At 34.3% G+C, this 19,880-nt stretch overlaps 1 protein-coding gene across 1 annotated transcript; it reads right to left on the reverse strand.

Annotated features, from left to right (window-relative positions):
- Positions 1–5,491: 5,491 nt before the first annotated feature.
- LOC129894063 (calcium-dependent protein kinase 10-like) lies at positions 5,492–11,663 on the reverse strand. Its single transcript, XM_055969572.1, has 7 exons — positions 10,860–11,663; positions 10,554–10,697; positions 10,302–10,454; positions 9,250–9,365; positions 8,823–8,990; positions 6,426–6,656; positions 5,492–6,111 (listed from the first exon to the last, which is right to left on the reverse strand). Exons 1-7 carry the CDS (start codon positions 11,488–11,490, stop codon positions 5,938–5,940), a joined length of 1,617 nt encoding a protein of 538 aa, XP_055825547.1. The 5' UTR covers positions 11,491–11,663; the 3' UTR covers positions 5,492–5,937.
- Positions 11,664–19,880: the final 8,217 nt, after the last annotated feature.

Below are 19,880 nucleotides of genomic sequence, written 5' to 3' on the forward strand. Positions count from 1 at the left end.
TTATTTAATTTCTTGATCATTCTTTCTTTTTTCCTTTTAATTTTCTACTATGATCTATCAGTACATTACCAATCAGTCACTATTATTCTGTCTTCTTTAATTTTTCTTTAATCATGTCTTACCTACTGTTTATGGGTGTACGTATTACCTAACTTGTAATCTTGAGCCACGTTTTCCTCAATTTATTTGCCATGCCTCATGTAACTATATATGAAAAATTGTTGAGTTCTTTTTGAAGGCTACATACGTAAGAATTACTTATATTAGCATAGTATTTCACTATGTAATTAATGTCGTGACTCGACAGTGGAATAATTAACATAAACTATATAGTATTTACGTGTTAGTTATTATTGAGATGTCTCGATCTATGAGTATTTGATGACAACTAACATCCAAAAAAGAGAACCATCAGATTTGTTTGATTAAGGCAATTAAAAACGTAATAGGACATAAAAGAACTAGAATTGCGTATTAGAGGTGTTTTTTTCCTTTTTCTATGTTAGGTCATTATTAGTTGCGTTATCATCACAATTTCTTATTATTAAGATGCTATGATTTTTTTTCTCTTAAATTAAACATATTAAAGGTATAATACATAAATATATCTTTTAACTTGACATCAACTAATATTTATGTCCTCCAATTTTAGATAAACCTGTATTAAATTGAACAAGTAGACACACGCGTCATACGTGTCATAATATACGTAGGACGCTATGTACGATGCGAGTTACCACATAGAATGTCAAATAGGACGTGTGTGACTACTTATACAACTCTATAAAAGCTTAAGTATTTACTCGTGCACACCCAAAATTTGGGACATAGATGTTAGATGAGGCAAGTAAAAAAACACGTTTTCTCAGTTAATCATTGTAATTTTTTATTTTTTTTAATCATAGTCCATCAATAATCATTGTTGAATAACTCTATGAAAATAATTTATAATAGAATTCCAAGACACCTCGCACGAGAAAAAGTTAGTCTTCACTTGCTATTAGCCACTAATTAAGATGAAAGAAACACAAAATTTGCTTGCTTCTATGCCTAATTAGATTGAGAAAATCAATCTAAATAAATCTAAATGAGTATTAGATTGATAAAATCAATTTTATACTGTTTTGGTTAGAGCCAATCTTATGTTACCTACATTATGTGGAATGCATGTTATGTATATCTTTAATTTAATTAGTCGTGCTTAATTAAAAAGTTTATAGAAAACAAGCGACTTTAGTTTCTTAGCTTTTTTCAAACTTTTTGCCAGAGTAGAAAGATTGTTTAGTATTGGAATATATCGTCATCAAAGCATTATATATCACAATTCACAAAAAGTAAAAGCTTCCAACTGCAAAACAAAAATTTATTCAATTTACACCATATATTCCATTTAATTACAATGTCTGCATAGTTTTAATTTGTACGCAATCGTAGTTATAGTACAACTCTGTAACCGGTTGTTTTGTAGATTGTATTGGCACAATTAATATGCAAGGGTAGATCTAGGCGAGGCGATGGTGTTCACCCGAATCCACTCGACAAAAATTTTGTATTTAATATATAAGGTATTGTTTTTTTATTTTCGACATATACATATATAGATTTTGAATTAAGATTAGATGCCGACTCAATAATTTCACCTTGAAATTCTTAGTTTAAATTCTAAACATTATATTTTTACTTTTTGACCCTTTAAATGAAAATTCTAAATCCTTCAACAAAGGTATGATTTCGAAAAATAAAGCAACCGTATAACAATAAGTTTCCAAAAATGGAATGCAAAGATGGGCATCTATGTATAAACCCATTTGGGTGACTTTTGGACTCAACCAAAGGCCATATATAGAATAGGAGTAAAATACAAACTGGAAATATGAAAACCACATCACATGATATTTGTCCCCTTCCGCACATAAGGTACCTTCCGTACCAATCCGTAACAACCTCCTACTTTTATAATCTAATTATTATTTTCTATATATACTGCAGTATCACTGTTTTATGGGACCTTCCACAATAATAGAAGTATGTATACAGCTCACTAAAATAAGTAACCCAGCTTTTTGATTTTTTGAGCTGAAATAGAAATAATGTCTACTTTTCATTTGCTGACGACCCACTGTACGAAATCAGATATGTAGATTATGTAATTTACCTGATGATGTAGAATATTTTGTCATGAAACTTAAACTCTGATTTTAAAAAAGAAAAATTATGAGTGAATTTATATATGTGACTATGTTGGATAAGAGGTTAGAGATTTCAAACAATGTTCAGTTCTTTCAACCTTCAAATAATGATTGTTCGATGAATTGAGTCCTAAATGAAATTATCATAGTCTTGACAAATTAAAGTAAATTTTGTACGTGTTGAGAGGAGGAGTCTAAGGATTATCTTAGTACGTGTTGAGAGGAGGAGTCTAAGGATTATCTTAGAGAAGATGATGAGTAATTAATGATGCAACCTCCTATATATCACAAATATAATTAGTCATTTTGATATTTTTGACATTTTAGGTACAACTAGAAAACCATAGTCCATAAGGCATTAGTTACTTTTCTCAAAAATGGCTTCTTACTGCTATTCAATTAGTAAAGTGTTGCATTTAAAAGAAAGTGAAATGATCGATAACTTCGACAAATATTAGTATATACCAGATTTGAGGTGTGTAAAATTATGTTACCATAACTTATCATCAAAAAACTTTTAAATGTATGTTTGATTCAAGAAAAAGAATTAGATCAAAACTAATGGAAACGTGTCATTATTAGGATAGCTAAAACCCAAAAGAAAATGTTAGGCAAAGTTGTAAAGGATAATAAAGTGAAGGATCAGCAAAGCCGCTTTGGTAATTGGCACGATGCTTACAAGTCACAAAATACCTATCGGAAGGGAAAATGCTTACCCGTCAAACGATACAATTGAATTTCTAAGTATGATTTATAGGCATGCGTATTAAATTGAGCTTATAATAAAACAATAAAGAAATAAATGACAATAATTAAATGACAAATGAATTAAAAAATAATAACAAGTAAAAACAATATGTTAAATTTAGATAGTGAGCATGTATCGTAGCCTTGCAACAACATTAATTAGACAAAGAGGTTGAGAACAGGGAGCTTTTTGTAGTTAAGCACTATTACAAATGACTATATGGCTATTTATAGTGAAATCATATAGGGAGCATTCTTAGTCAATCTAACCCCATAAGATCTGTAGTCAATCACGATATTTTTAATTGTATAAGGGTCAATGAGAATCTCGATATTTTTCATGAGGACCTAAAAGTTTATCTCATCATTATCTTTGTTTGGCTACAATTCAACTTTCAGTCTTGTATCTTCAGAAGTAGATAGTGTTTATTGACATAATACTGGTCCCGACAGTGTCAATTTTGGATCCTTCTTATCCCAAAAATGTAATCTCCAATACTATCTTTATTAGGCTGCTCTGACCGATTATTCCTGCCACGCGTCACCTCATTATTAGTCCATCTACCAAACACTATTTTCACCCCATATAGTCATTTAATTCATCAAGCTAAGCAAAAAGAAGATGTACATTCATGGAAGTTGGAACTCAAACAAGTTGAAACTTGCAAGCATCCTAAATTGTTACTAACATTCTCTCTCTCTATATATATATAAGTACAAGGAATCTGACGCAATTAGAGTTTTAGGATACCTCCTCCAACTTTTTGTAATATTCCTTTTGGCTTTTCGGCCAACCTGATTATCAAAGTTGGAACACGTTATCAATTAGCACATTTGTGTGCATGATTGATCATTTTACTAACTCTTAGCACATGCACTTATATCTCCAGTGCTTTCCTATAAATTGTTTGGCAGTAGTCTAAACGTAGCACATATATATATATATATATATATTCTAAAGTCCGATACTTCAGCCAAATTTACCAAACACGAAACTTCACTTTCAATTTATATTTAAATTAGTTACTATAATTTTTTTATAAGGTAAATAATTTTATTTTATTAATGTGGGAAGAACGCTATGTATGAAAAAGTAGGAAACCTACAGAATAGTATGTATAGTTAGTTATTATAGTTTTGACCTACCCTTTTGGCCGAGCTAAATTATCACCAAAATCCAATGGATTGGTTGGTTCGTAAGAAATCACCAAATAGTGACGGCCCTACATATTACCTTCGGTATGTGCCGCTTACCTAATCCAAACATGGGGAGAGAGCACCCCTTCTTCAAAGTTATGAGGTCATTTTGTCGAATACTCTCTCAAGCGTCTTACTATATTTTATTTGTTCACTTGTGTCGATTTGGACGTTTTCTCGCATAACGGACTATTTTTGCATTGATTCTCGGGGCTGGGGCGTATCAATATTTGGTGAGTGGACGAATGGCATGTCAAGCCTTGATAAGGTTCTGTACTTTGCATTGAATTAAACTATATGCACCACCGCTTGTTCTTCCCCTCGGTCAATTCCTTTGAGTTCCATTCTTGCCAACGTACTCTCCAAATGGGATACTTAACATTGCACAGGTCGGTCCCTCCTCTGGCAGATTCCTCCATTTGCTTCTAACCTACGAGCCGTTTCCAATTGTTGTTCCCTTCCCAATGGCAGGTTCTTACTTGTTACTCATTCTCACACTCACTAACTTGGCTAAGTTGTGCACTTACTCCACATGATTACACAATTCTCATTGGTAATATCAGGACTTTGTACAATCAGTTCATCAATAGGATCGTCTTTCCAATTTGATTTTTTTTTCTGAAAGTTTCAACCTTGTTGACTATGACAACAATCGCAACTATGGCAAGGCAGTACACTCTTCTCTCTCACAACCCCTATTCTAATCAAAAGACTAAGGATAGTTATTAAGTTATTCCCAATGGGCTTAGTTAGAGATGTATTTTATTAAACTTACTTATTAATGATGTTTTGGAACTTCAAATTTGACTACTACTACTTTTAGTTAATACTAAGAATAGTATGAGAAAAAGTAATAAATTTCTCTTATTTTTTTAAAATTAACAAGTAAAATGAAATATCTTTTAATATAGATGTCAAGTAAAATGAAAAGGAAGTAAAATCCAACAATGGTATTTAATTAGAGTGGTCCAAAAGCTCTCTATTATATATGTGCACATACTTGGTTCATTTGAAAATTGTTTTCATACTCGTAGTACTCCTCCACCTGGGCTTCAACCCAGATGTCTAGTGCCTGCCTACTCATCTAGAACTAGAAAGTAAGGGAAACTTGGATGAATATTTTCATATTGGTGTACACTAGTTTCAAGTTCATCCTGCCATTAGGATCCACTTACAAAGTAAGGCAAGTTTAAATGCAAAGCTAAAACATCAAATTTGTTAAGCATAAATCTATGAGAAGAAGCATATAAAATACCCAGTTTAGTCATATGATTAGGAAGAACTGTGATTTAGTTCTCTAATTGAAAAGGCTTAAATCCATTCCCAAGAAAATCAAGGAAAAAGAGGTGCAAAACACAAACTCAAAAGGAAATTTTCATACATTTCGAGGAAGGACATCTGCTGTAAGAGTTTATATGCAGTCTCAGGAAATCATAAATACAAAGCTTCACTTAAAACAATTGTAAGTTTGCAACACCATATACAAAAGTGAGACAAATATGTAGTAAAACTTCTATTAACAAACCTACAAAAGCCTTAAAACAAAGCAATTAATCTACATGTCATCCACCCAAGTTCAAACCCTTCTTCATTTTCCCCTATATCCAAAAAAAATCCCAGCAGTACAACCCAGTCATACCTACATATTACTCCCAATCACCTTCTCAAAGATCTGATCTTCTGAATATCAATATTTTTCAAGAATTTGAATATTGATGATCAGATTTTGCTTTGATTTGCTTAGAAACCCATTAAAACAACCAACGGAAATCATTAGAATAGTAAAATAAAGTCTTTTATTAACTTAAACAATGACTGTTTGGCCATTGAGTACATCCTGAAGCTGGAGAGACCCATCCTTCATTAGATTAACACTTAAGCTTTTGAATCTTTCTCTCGAGTATTGTCGAGATGCCTTTCTCCAATCAGTTCCTGCCTTCATCATTGCTACAAACTCCTCGTAACTGATTTGCCCATCCTGAGAAAATGCAATAATGATGTAAAACTGGCATGACACATCAGAGCCAGGAAATAGTGGAAGGGGACATACGAGCAGACAAATTTACAAATGCAGCAGTTTACTTTTCATGCTACATTCCAAAAAAAAAATCCATCTTTTTTTCCTTTTTTGAGTGAATTTTCGGTGTAAATATTGCAGCATTTGATAAGATCCAAAAGCTTCTTTAGCAATGATTAACGTTGAGAAGTATTCTAGCTCGTTTCTCTAAATACAATGAAAGAGCAATGAAAAGAGGCAGGGTCACCAAACAGAGAGAAAAAGATGAGTCTAACCTTGTCGGTATCAACTTCGCGCATGATCTCATTCACTACATCAGTGTCGCATGCTCCTGACTCATCTGCTAAAGCTTCTCGTAGCTCATCTAGCTCAATATAACCACTTCCATCCTTGTCAAAGAACATAAATGCTCTACGAAAATGCTCATCATTTTCCATTCTCTGCAAGTGGATTATAACTGCTACAAACTCCCCATAGTCCAGGATTCCATTTCCATCAACATCAGCCTAACAAAATATTAGGCTCAGCAGTCGTCAGGCAAGAATATTTAATTAATATATTTCTGAGGGGAAAAAATTACTGTATCTGCAATAGAATTTGTTTAAAGGTCCATTTCCCAAATGGAAAAAAGCTTGGGAATTTGCATATAAAAGCTGCACCAGATTTACAGCAGAATACTAGGGAATATTTGATGGCCAAAAAATAGGCTACAGGTGTCAACCAGGTTGTATTGGGGCTTGAGAGATTGGAGAAAAAGAGTGAGTAAAGGCCTATAAGATCAATTATTTGGCAGATCAGACATAACCACGACAAACATGTCAGGTTTAAAACCACAAGTTCCAAAAGGCTTTATTTCTTTCTTAAGCTTTGTGCCGAATCAAATATCGCCATATCAATTAGAACAGAGAGAGTATATCACAAAGGCTGATAACATTTTATCCAACAAACTTGAGATGCATAACACCAGAAGTCTAATCCCTGTATTCGTTAACCACTTATTACAATGCAAACGAAGTATCACATACATTTTAAATATCACATATAGTCTGAGTTCCATGTATAGTTATGTGTCTTAATGAAATAATCTAATTGAAACTTTTCACGAAGCCTACATAAAGAAGGTAGGAAATCATTATGAAACCTATCATGTATCACAGATCGCCTTGCAATATCAATCAATTATGTCTCAATCCTAAACAAAAAATTGAGGTTGCTATATGAATCCTCCTAAATCTGCTCTGTTCTAACCCAAGTCCATTTAATATTATTACTTTGCTTGCAAATATCTTGCCTTGGGGAAAACAAAGGATCTTCTAAAACAAATTGATCTTTAAATAGGTTATCCTTATATTGAAATGCAAATTTCACACCATACCAATGTCTAACCAGACTACAAGGCTTCCTCCACAAACATCAGACAAGTGTAAGTGTAACAACAACTAAACATTACTCCGAACTAATAGGTATCATCTAAATAGATCATTTGCTTCCATTCTCTTGGTCTAGCTTCTTTACCTTCATCCATCAAATTATATGCAATAGTCAACCTATCTCACCCCATATCGGAGTGTCGACATGATTTCAACAACTTCTTCAGCCACACCATCTATGGCTTGGAACCCTTACTTATAGTTTCTCAGTTATGTAATGGAATCTCTTGCCTATCTAATAGCCTTCATGCAATATATGCATGCCTACATATAATGAAACACGAAGGAAAAAAGCTAATCTCAGAAATAAATGCAAAATGCAGAGTCTTCAGAGTCAATATTTTGTGCAAAATAACCATCTGACAGATGTGAAAAAATTACATGATGCTTCCACCAACCAAAAAAGGTAATTTCCGAGCAATAGTAAAGCAAGTGATGCAGGATGAAAAGACATATGGCACAATCAATTTCCCCTACTTCAAAAGCTCCGGTACTTGAAACAATCAGGAGAAACCAAGCAAGAGAGAAGAGGAATAATGAGATCACAAGAATAAGGTGGCAGTGGCTGTTTCTACATCACTTGGAAGAGTAACTTCTGCCAAACTCACAGTTTAAATGAACAGGGGTAGAGAGAGAGAGTGTGCGTTCCGCGGAACAGTTTATTATTTACCCTCATCCATAATGCACAGGGAGAAGACACTATATGACATTACAGAGCTTGGGGTAGTTACCATGAAACACATCAGAATACATTTATTTAGAGAGGAAAGCAGAAAATGGAGACAAGGCAAGGAAAATGAGAAGTGGTGAAGAAGATGTTGGTTAGATAACACGAACATGCTTTACCTGCTTCAATGTATTGATGAGATAAACTCTAGCAGTAAATTTTGTAGTAGTTAAGGACCCTGATACCATGTCTACTATCAGATTTTAGAATCAGATAAAACCCAGTATAGAAGAGAGATCAAACATACACACATATAATGTATACTTATATTACACAAAAACTGGGAGGATGAATGTAGAGACTGGTAGAGTTAGATGGTTAAAAGTAAAGAAATTCAAATGGAACAACAACATACAGCAGCACATACAAAAACTAGGAAGCATACAGGAAACTGAGTAGATAGAAGCAAAACATGTTCTCATATTTTGGCATAAAAAACTTGCAAATCTCATAAAATCAATAGAAGAAAGAACAAAATACTGTTTCAGCGTGTTTAAATAGACAGGAATGTTTACCACATCCATCAGCAACTTCATCTCTGCTTCTGCCAACTGGGAACCAACTTTTCTAAGTCCAGCCTTTAATTCATCATACGTTATTTTCCCATCACCATCAGAGTCCATCAACGCAAACATCTCTCTAATTACTTCAATCTCTTCAAGTTTCAAGTGTTCGGCAATGACCTAGGCAATTTGACAGGTGCAAAACAATTCAAACTAAAGCACATCCATTTGATGATGGAAATATCTACACAAGCAGTAAAAGCCTTGGAAAGTTAGGACATGAGCCATCACATAACTCATCATTTACAGTTACATAGCAACTCTCCATATCTCTCTGATTTAGCAAAATAATGCTAAAAAGGTATCCATTGGCCTTCTCTTGCGTATCTCCACCCCCAAACTTCAGATTTGTTAGTGCTTAAACAAATTAGAGGCTTACCCGCAATGCTTTCTTTTTGAATCGGTTCATGATAGAAAATTGCTTCAGTCTTGTCCTAACAATATCTCCCAGTGGAACATTTGAAGCCTTTTTTGCATTTTGAATCCAGGGGTGATCTGCAATAAAGTAAACAGACTTAAAGAAATAAAACTGATGCGTGTTTTGAACAGTTTTAGGATATAAATCTGTCTTTGTTAGTGACTTTCTTAAAAGTAAAATAAGATCTTTGTTAGTGAGAATCAGCATATGATTTACATTCAATTCATCCAATTATACAATAGTTCGCGTCTTCATTATTGGTCCTATTAATAATTATAAAGGCATAGGCAGCTCTGGAAATCCCACATTCCGATATCTGAGTTTTCAAGCATGGTCCTGAATTTTTAGAGATGCCTGAGTCTCAGAGCATGGGCATAGAGGTTGAAATCTCTAAAAAGAAAATCAGGGGAACAAAGGGTGGGGAAGGATTTTCATACCTACCACATAACTGGGACTAACCCAATTCAGGAAAGAAATAAAATGCAAAGTGAAATATACAACTGGCTATTTAGTTATGAAATTTGTACATTTGCTTCAGAGATATGCCATATAGCTCAATCACGCCCCAGAACCCAGCATACTCAAGGAGATAAGAGAATAAAAACAAATGCAATGACAATCCAGAAAAATAAAAACATTTTCCCCACAAATCAGTATGCCTAAACGGTGGATCGTTGAAATTAAAGATGTGATTCCTTGAGGAAAGCCTCACTTTTCCAGTGTAGTGGCCAGAAAATACTAAAGAGCATCTCGAAAGCTGCCCACAATAAAACAGTTTGCATAGAACATTGCTCAAACCATAAACAGTTTTCAAATGCCTTTGAACGAGTATTAACCCTACATTTTTCTTCTTTATCCTCTAACCTTAAGTAACACTGACGATCTTCAACCGTCAACTTGGAAAACAACGGTGATCTATCTCAAATCATTTCTTTTCTCAACATATAGTTTTCCCTATACCACGGGAGCCGTTTACTTGGAAGCTCACGAACTCTGAGTTGAAAAATACTTACCAAGGACCTGTTGGGCTGTCAACCGCTTCTTGGGGTCAGGTTCCAGCATCTGTCTGACAAGACTTTTTGCCTTTTCAGAGACTTGAGGCCATGGTTCCCTCTTAAAATCAATCACTCCCCTCAAAATTGCAAGAGCAACCCCTTGTTCAGATTCTGCAAAAGATAATCAGATTAAGAAAAGAACTTAACTCCGGAATTACAAATAATTGCAAACATCACAACTCAACAGTAAACTGGAAAAACAATATATACCAGCCCAAAATGGAGGAACCCCACATAACAAAATATAAAGGATGACACCAGCGCTCCAAATATCAACTTCTGGTCCATAATTCCGCTTCAACACCTCTGGTGCCATGTAGTAAGGACTTCCCACAATCTCAGAGAATCTTTCCCCTGATTAATTACAAAAATTACTAAGAATCAAACACTTCTCTGAGGATGAAACTGCCACTTAAAACATACAGAAAAAAAAACTGATTTTTGTGAGACAGAAGAAAAGGGTGTCTTTCTAATTCACTTGAGGGTAAAGAAATTGGAAGAATTTAGAACTCGTACCAGGCTTGAAAAATACAGATAGACCAAAATCGATGGCCTTAAGAGCAGAGTGCTCTTTCTTATTAGCAAACAGAAAATTCTCAGGTTTCAAGTCTCTATGCATGACCCCATTAGCATGACACATCCTTACAACCTCTGCTACAGTTTTGGCAACCCCAGCTGCAGCTCTTTCACTGTAATGCCCTCTAGCTACAATTCTATCAAATAACTCCCCACCTTCACACAACTCCATAACAAGATGAACTGCTTCATTATCTTCATAAGTAGCTCTCAACTTAACAATATTTGTGTGATCAGGAAGGCATGACATAATAGCAACTTCTCTTCTCACATCTTCGATATCCACAGCTGTTCGGAGCTTCTTCTTAGAAATGGATTTGCACGCAAGGGCTTCTCGGGTCTCCCTGTCGGTGCAAAGGTATGTGACTCCGAATTCGCCCCGACCCAGTTCTCGTCCTAAGATGTATTTATCGGATATGCGGGTTTTAGGGAAGAAGTCTTTGAGTACTCGGATCGGTGCGGGTGACCCGGAATACGGGTTGGGTCTACGTTCCCGGGGCTTCTTTGGTTTTGTTTGAGGATCGGTTTTTGAAGCTTCTTCTGGCCTTATGCAAGCGTTACAGTTACCCATGGCGAAGTGAAATGAGTTGTTCCGCCGCTAAAAGTGGTAGCCGGAGGTGGTTGTTGCGGTGGTGGAGATAGAGGACATGGCACGGCAAAGACTCTTGCTATTTTCTGAATTTCGTGAGAGAGAGAGAGAGAGAAAACGCGGGGTCAGTTGGGGAGTAGTAGTTTTTGAATAAAGTCCATTTATTGCCAAATATTGTTATACTCCTATTTTAAAATTGACTATCTTTTTTCTTTAAATTTCTTTTTTTTAAAAGAGAATTTTATTTTATTAAAAAGAAAGAAAATATTGGAGAAATATCCTGAATCCTTTAAAAAGAATCTATTCCAATATTGGTAATGAAAAAGATGGAAATACTAAGAATTAAATGCACCCCTATTTTTATTATGCGATAGATGTGTTCTTGTTTCTTTATTTTTTCAATTTATATACTTGGTAAAGTTGAATAATTGGTGGTTTTAACTTAAGATATGTTTTTAACTAATTTATCCTTAATAAATACTTCAAAAAATGATGTAATTCTTTAGTAATTTCTTGGTTATGTAAAACTCTCTGAGATTGAAAAAACATCATTTGTATTTTCTTAATTATCTAAAACATCACTTATTTTTAAAAATTTGTAACATTTGGATGTGAATTCTGTTATTTTAATACTGGCTAGTTCAGTTCCTATGTGGACGGGGGGACTAATGACTAGTATAAATTCCATTCCATTGGGTATAATTATTGGCCAACTTCTTTATGGAAAAAATGGTCCTAATGAAGTTGGGTCGAAACTTGAGAGAAAATTATTTTAATTCAATAGAAAAGTAAGTATGGAAGGTATTGTCCAACTGAAGAAATTACTTGCTCAACTATAGAGTTGGTCAACCACAAAATAGCAAACTCTTTTCTGGTACTTAGTCATAATTTCTTATATTTATGTTCTTATCACAATGAAACAAAGCCTTCTAGAAGTTCATATCCACTAAGATAAAGCGAATTGAAAATTAATTATTCAACATGAATTTATACATTTAAGGGTAATTTTTATCTTTTTCTATAACGTGTATAGGAAGATAAAGGAAAATTTGTTTTGTACTACTGTTTTTTTCTCCATAGGACAAGCAAAGTGAAAATGAATATGATGGACTATAATTAACAGACCTAGTCAATTATAATTTGTTTTCCTTCTTTTTAAACTTTTTTTGATTGAGTTTACCAAGTCTATTTGGTCTCCCCATCAATACCTACCACTGCCTTTCATGATTGCTTCAAGGACCATTAATATTTTCTACTAGATTAATTAGACCAACTTGAAAATATAATAAACGTTTGGTCTCAAAAAAATAATACAAAAGTCAAGCTATAGCTAGATAGATTGACCTTATACAACTCTACGAAAATACTTAAAAGAAGAAATTTTTTGACTTATCAACAATAATAATGTCATATAAAATGAAATACAACGAGATTTTAACAAAAAAATTAAGGGGAGAGAATCAAAACATACAAAGATAAAGAGACGGATCAAGAAGTTAAGTTTCATGGGGTTTAGCATTTAAAGCTATGAGTTTGTCTATCATTTGTTGCAATTTTTGTAAATTTTTATATATATAAATTTATGTTTCGTGTTGAAAATATTCGAATGGCCTCGATATTAATAATCTACATCCGCTTCTATTGACAGTTCAATAAACTAGCTAGTAGGTGCCACCTTTTCAATTTAATTTAATTACTATATATATTTGCATGGAACTAAGTCATGATTTGGGTGTATTAAGTCATAGGTGGATTTGGTGGTATATAGAAATAAAAATGGAATTCAAGGGTTGAGATCAATTTGTGATACCAGTAGATGAAGTAGTTGAACAATTTCACTGTTTGATGGCATGGCACACATGTAGTCTTAAGACACTGCCACATGCCACAAAATAGATTGGTTTTGGCGCTAGTCTACCAAACTAAACGTATTGGATTGGGAGGAAGGGATTGACTATGATGAAACATTTGCTCTAGTAGCCCGAATGGAAGCTATCAGAATGTTGATTGCGTTTGCAGCACACATGGAGTTCAAATTATATCAAATGAATGTGAAGAGCGCCTTCTTGAACAGATATCTGCAAGAGGAAGTGTATGTTCGACAACCACTAGGTTTCAAAAGCCATGAATATTCTAACCATGTATACAAATTGGACAAAGATCTTTATGGCCTCAAGCAGGCACCACGTGCTTGGTATGACAAGCTGTCCACATTTCTTCTTACACATGGATATACAAGAGGCAAGATTGACAATAAATTATTTCTCAAGAAAAAGTGCCCTCATGTCTTAATCGTTCAAGTATATGTTGACGATATCATTTTTGGAGGAACAGATGCACGTATGGGTGTCGAGTTTGCAGAACTTATGAGTAGTGAATTTGAAATGAGCATGATGGGAGAGTTGAACTTCTTTCTTGGACTTCAAATCCATCAGTCATCATCAGGAACATCAATTCATCAACAAAAGTACATTAAAGAACTACTGAAAAAATTTGACATGCATGATGTCAAAGTACATGATACACCTATTGCCACCACCACTAAACTTGACAAGGTTGAAACTAGTTCCCCAGTCGGTGACACAAAATACAGAGGCATAATTGAATTCCTACTATACCTCACAGCCAGTAGACCAAACATAGTATTCAGTGTCGAACTATATGCACGTTTTCAATCATCTCCAAAAGAGTCATACATGAGGACCGTCAAAAGAATACTACGATACCTTAAAGAAACTCAGAACCTGATTCTCTGGTATCCTACAGGAGACTCATTCGATCTAGTTGGATTTGCTGACGCAAACTATGCATGCTATCTTTTAGATAAAAAAAGCACATCAGGATGCATACCAGTAAGATGTGACAATACCAATGCGATGAACATGACTAAGAACCCGATCCAACACAAACGAACCAAACACATTGATGTACGACATCACTTTTTTTTAGACAATATTGAAAAAGGACGCATAGCCATGACGTTTTGTAAAACTGAAGATCAAGTGGCTAATATCTTCACCAAAGCATTAGGAAGAGAACAATTTGAGAAAAACAGACTGGCCCTTGGTCTCATTTACCAGTCCAATTAACAATCTTCTCTCTTTCTCGGCAAATCAATTGATAAGTAGTGATTTGGCATTCTAGATATAATGTGACTTACTGATTCCTCTTTGTATTGTATCAGGTACACACTCATCTTCAGGGGAACATTACAACTCAGGTTTGATGATATTACCCTTAGTTTTCTATAACAAGGCAGAGAAACAACTTGACTGCACATATGACCTAGGTCTTTCCCTTAGCAGGTATGCACTCATCCTCTTGGTCTTTACTACTAAGGTACATCTTAAATACATGTTCATATATCCAACTGAACTTGGTCCCCTCATCTGTACTCGACATTCCAAATGGATGGAAAGTTCATATTTTTAATGTGAATATTAATAACCTTGGGATCTTAACCGTCACCTCACCCTCAAATCACTCATCAGAATGCCATCATTTCCCATCAAATCACCCAAAACGACCACTTCTCCCAAAATACCTTCACTCGTTTTAGCCCTTGTCGATTACTCCGACGATGAGGAACCAACATCATTTCAGGGGGAATCCCCAGAGGTATCTGCTCAGGGGGGAGATCACCCAAATTCTTCGATAAGCACGCCATTGTCTTCCCTTGTTCTTCAAACTCATCAATATCATCTTTCACCATATGCCTCCACCTAACCCTTCACTCTTTCATCATCACCTTTACCCATTGAAAACCCTAACCCTTCGTCTTTTCCTCTTCCTTCCACTGAAACCCCCAATGTGTCCCCTGGAGTGATTGAATTCTATATAAATCTAGTATTCTTAGAGGATAGTGTGGTTAGTTCTAAAATTCATGGGGCTGAGATTGTTATTGACTTGATCAGGAAGAACACATCAACTGGACGACACTCATGATTCATCATATGACCAAGGTAGTTGATCCTAAACCTGGTCCTCACCAGTTGGCTTATGGAAACCTGTTCACCCTAGTATTTCAGACCTTCAATATGCCTCTAGGTAAAGGACGACGGGCACAATAAAGAAAAATGATATGATTGATAGAACCACTCTTGCTGAATGTGATTGCCTGCCCATTACTAATACTGCTCCTGCACTTGGTCCAAGGGTAGTTGGTCTAGTTGCCCGGCTAATGGTCTCTCTCAATGCTTCTTGAGACTAGAACAATGCTCTACAAACTGAAGTGGATACTCTGAGGGTTGATCTTGCTGGTGTAAAAGGGGAAGTGGTCTCACTAAAGGATCAACTAATTAGGCAACAACAGAAAAACAATGCTCGCATGAACAAGCTACTTCTCCTTCTTGCTACCTCCTCATCTTTATCCACTCCTCCTCCATAGCCTTTTATGTGTCTCTCTCAGTTGGGTTTTGAAACTGTATTTTTGTTGTTTTGCTCTGTACAGACTATGTTGATGACCTTCTTGGCTTAAATGATGTGCTATCTTACTTTTGTGTTTGGATCTGCTACTTTGTGTTTTCTTTGTTTTGCTATTGTTTGGATGACTAATATCCTCAGATTGTGAGCACTCTGTGATACCTCAACTAGGTGATAGTGTTGCCATTTATGGATCTGAATCAACATACTCACATTACTTTATACCTTATTCACTTACTCTTTTTTTTGAGATGTCAAAAAGGGGAAGTTGGTCTCTGTTGGTATGTACAGGTGCAAAAAGTATAAAGGTTTGTCATTATCAAAAAGGGGGAATTTGTTAACAACATTCAAGCAGGTTTTGATAATGACAAAATGAGACTAGGTTATGAGAACCAGGTTCACTTGCTGGATGGTGCAGTAGGCATACGTGGAAAACTGTACAAATTCTTATACTAGTCAAAAACACAGAAATAAGAAAAGATGGCACAAGACAAATCCTTATACGAGTCAAAAACGCATAAATAAGAAAAGACGGCATAATAGAACTCCTATAAGGAAAAATAATAAAATTAAAGTTGTACTTTTCTTTAATGACTCAACTAGATCTTCAAAAATCAATTCTATAAAAGGAGACAGGCATACAAAGGATTTCAGCAACTTTGCAAATTTGAAATCGAATCTTTCAATCAAAAAGCAAGGCATCGTTCCAAGAGCAAAACATTGAAGGAAGAAGAACTAGAGTTAGGTTTTTCTTTCAAAGGTTAATTCTTGTGTTTGAATTCTATTTAGAAATATTATTGAGTTCTAATTTTCTAAGGTAGACAGTGAGGTTTGTAACAAGAAGTGTGTTTGACTTCTTGGAGAGTTTGAGTTGCGATTATAGTTAATCGTTAGAGGTTAGGTACTTGAGTTAGTTCCTTGATTCTAGAATTGTAATCTAAAACCGCTATTTGAAAGTTAGTGAAGTTTGGTGAAAATCCTACGAGGTGTAGGTTGTGGTTTTTTTCTTTCCTTGAGCAAGGAACTTTTCCACAATAAATTCTATGTCTTGTCTTTACTAGTTTACATTCGTGTTACTGGTTCAAGAACCTTATTCTTGAAATCGTTAGGTAGTATAGGTTTCTTAAGTATTCATTGACATAATTACTGATTAGGCTGCAGGTTAAAGGTCATTGTATTTGGATAGCGTGACCGTTTGACTAAATGTCATTCCTCCTCTAGGAAGTCAAAATATGGAAACTAGTTTAAAGTAGAGACTCCAAAAGTTGTTCAAAATAACTCTGCGCGCTAGCATACAATCGCAAGAAAATACTTCACGACATTTCTAGTCTAAAAGTAAAGTTGCCATTAATTTTCTAATTTAAGGATCATCTTTTTGTAGAATGTAAAAATAATAATATATATATAGGTCTTGTCATCAGTGATGATATTTTGAAGTAGTATGTGGTTTAAAGTTAACTGGAGTATGTGAAATGATTTTGTGCTAATTAATGGAACGGGTGATAATTTGAGATTGACATGTTCAAATACTTACTGTTGCTGTGGCTGCTTCGACAATAACATATAGCCAAAGTTTCTTGAATCTAATGCTTCATTACATTGATGTTGTGACGAACAAATTGGGTCCCATTGGCATTTCGTACATTAAGTCATCCAAATGATAACGTCTCGATATATTAAATATATTTTTTATATATATAATTATGATGTACAGATCAATTTAGCGTATTTTGGGTTAATTTACGGAATATTTTTTACATTTCATTAGCATAATTAATATTAAATAGCTTTGTCCATGAAAGTTAGATAGAATGAAATCACTTAATATTTGTTGTATTTTGAGTTTTGATGAATTAAAAATTATAGAGCAGAGGGACCTAGTGATAAGACCCCGATTGTTCTCGTTCTACAGAACAAGTCAAGTGGAGTGCGGTTGTAAAGCTACAAAAACTACAGTGGTTGGTGGGCATTGCAACAGAGACACAGAGAGGACAATAGTCCTCGACCAATGACGTGCTACTAGGTTGTTTTTGTCTTTCTTACATATTAGATATGTTGACAAGAAAACCTAGTTTTTTGCAATTAAGAATATTCACAAGCAAAAAGTCATCTTTAAGGAAGAACGCTGCTCTTACTAGTTCAACAAGGGGCCTGATAGAATGTTGTCGAGTCTTAAGTTGTATGTTGAGGTTAGCTTCTCGTGTTCTCATATTGTAAATCTATTCCTATCCTACAGAGGATTATAGATCAATTCAATTGTAACGATTGTGAGTTGAGTTTGTGGGTAGAGTTAGCCGAATCGTATTGGTGAAGTCTATATCCGCTAGAGTTAGTTGATATAGTGAACAATAGAGTTATTGTTTGGTTGTCTTGTAACAAAAGGTGTTACAATGTTGGTAGGATTAAGACTTTAATCCTTCGTAATTACTACCGTTTGTAAAGTTATGTAGATTGAGAAATCATGTGTGACAAGTTGTGATTTTTTCCTCTTTTGAGTAAGAAGTTCCGCGTAAAACTCATGTGTTCTTTACTTTAAGTACTTTTTTAAACACTTGATTCTAGTATAGTCAAAGGACCAAGTCTCTTGACCCGTGGTGGGCTCATACTGTCGCTGCAATCGCCACGAAAATTCAAATTTAAAATTTCATAATCTTCAACACACTTTACGAGTCATATAAACCTCGAGTGCAACAGTTAATATGATATTATAAGGTTTGCTCCGATTTCATCTTTTTATGATATGGTCGGAAAGGAATTAAACAAAATTTTGAAACAAAGAATCCATGTTGGAGGATTTTTCTCAGTTTATAAATTCGAATTATATTGAGTTGAAAGTGAGGAAAGATACTTAATGATAAGAAAGGGACATGTTGCCGTAATATTGAATTAAAGTGTGTGTGTGGAAGTAGGTGTTGCCCGGATATATAAACAATGCGTGGTCAAGTAGGAGAGGCTGAGACAAAGTCAAGAAAACAGTTTGTTTCGTCCAAAGATAAAAAATAGCAATCCATAGTACTCATTGTACAACTTTTTTGATTTTATTTTATCGGTTATCATGATTTTTTTTTAGAGCCAAACGATATAGACTTTGACTAATATTTTAAGACATAATTTCTTACTATATTGATATGAAAAATTTGCTATTTGTATTTTTTATATAGTTTTTGAATATCTCATTTTTTACCTTAATATATCGAGCTTATGTAATCTAATTTAGCTTTGAAAGTTAAATTGACTTTTGAAAAATGCAACATAATAACTAAAAAAGAACGGAAAGGGAAAGAGTAGTTTTTATATCAATTTCTGTACGTAATAATTTGTGATTCTCTAATACTAATTCCTACAATTTCTATTGACACAGAAGTTTTTTTCTTCTTTTTTTTTGGGTTCTAGATCAAATATGATACTCCGTATTATTTTCCCCGTAATTTACACATACAAGTACCAACGAATAGGATCCAACACCTAATTGATACACTATACCAAGAGGAACATAAAATAATTACGCTAAATTGGACGTTCAATGTAATATGAACCTAATATATTACACTACACCTCAATATAACCAAACAATCAATTCGCTCATTGGGTTATGGATAATTTTCACATTTTTCAGGAACATTATTCTAGAAAACTGTTTGAACACATAATTGTTGTAATTTTCCAAACTTCATCTTCTGGAATTTTGAATCGGAAAGACTCCAAAAAGTTGTTTTTGCAATTTTCACTTCAAATCATTTACAAAAATTCAAAGGCAACACCAATTTATATTCATGTCCAAACACAACTCTAATATGCAAACACCATTTTCAACTTCAAAATCAATAAAAATGTTAACTAGCTAGCTTTTTATAATATATCAAACTATACTGATTATGTAAAAAGAAAAAAAGAAGTGCAAATATCATTGTATGTAACTCAAAATTCTTTAAATAGTTAAATGGATGATG

This window comes from Solanum dulcamara, chromosome 7, assembly GCF_947179165.1.
Source record: "Solanum dulcamara chromosome 7, daSolDulc1.2, whole genome shotgun sequence".
NCBI classification, from domain to species: domain Eukaryota; kingdom Viridiplantae; phylum Streptophyta; class Magnoliopsida; order Solanales; family Solanaceae; genus Solanum; species Solanum dulcamara.

What these genes read in the sequence shown, in the direction of transcription:
- LOC129894063 (XM_055969572.1), bottom strand. Translation starts at nt 11,490, where the DNA reads ATGGGTAACTGTAACGCTTGCATAAGGCCAGAAGAAGCTTCAAAAACC. An exon ending in ATCTGTATTTTTCAAGCCTG is followed by an intron (nt 10,698 to 10,859) that starts GTACGAGTTCTA and finishes GTAATTAATCAG; the next exon opens with GGGAAAGATTCTCTGAGATT. An exon ending in GACAGCCCAACAGGTCCTTG is followed by an intron (nt 9,366 to 10,301) that starts GTAAGTATTTTT and finishes ACTTTATTGCAG; the next exon opens with ATCACCCCTGGATTCAAAAT.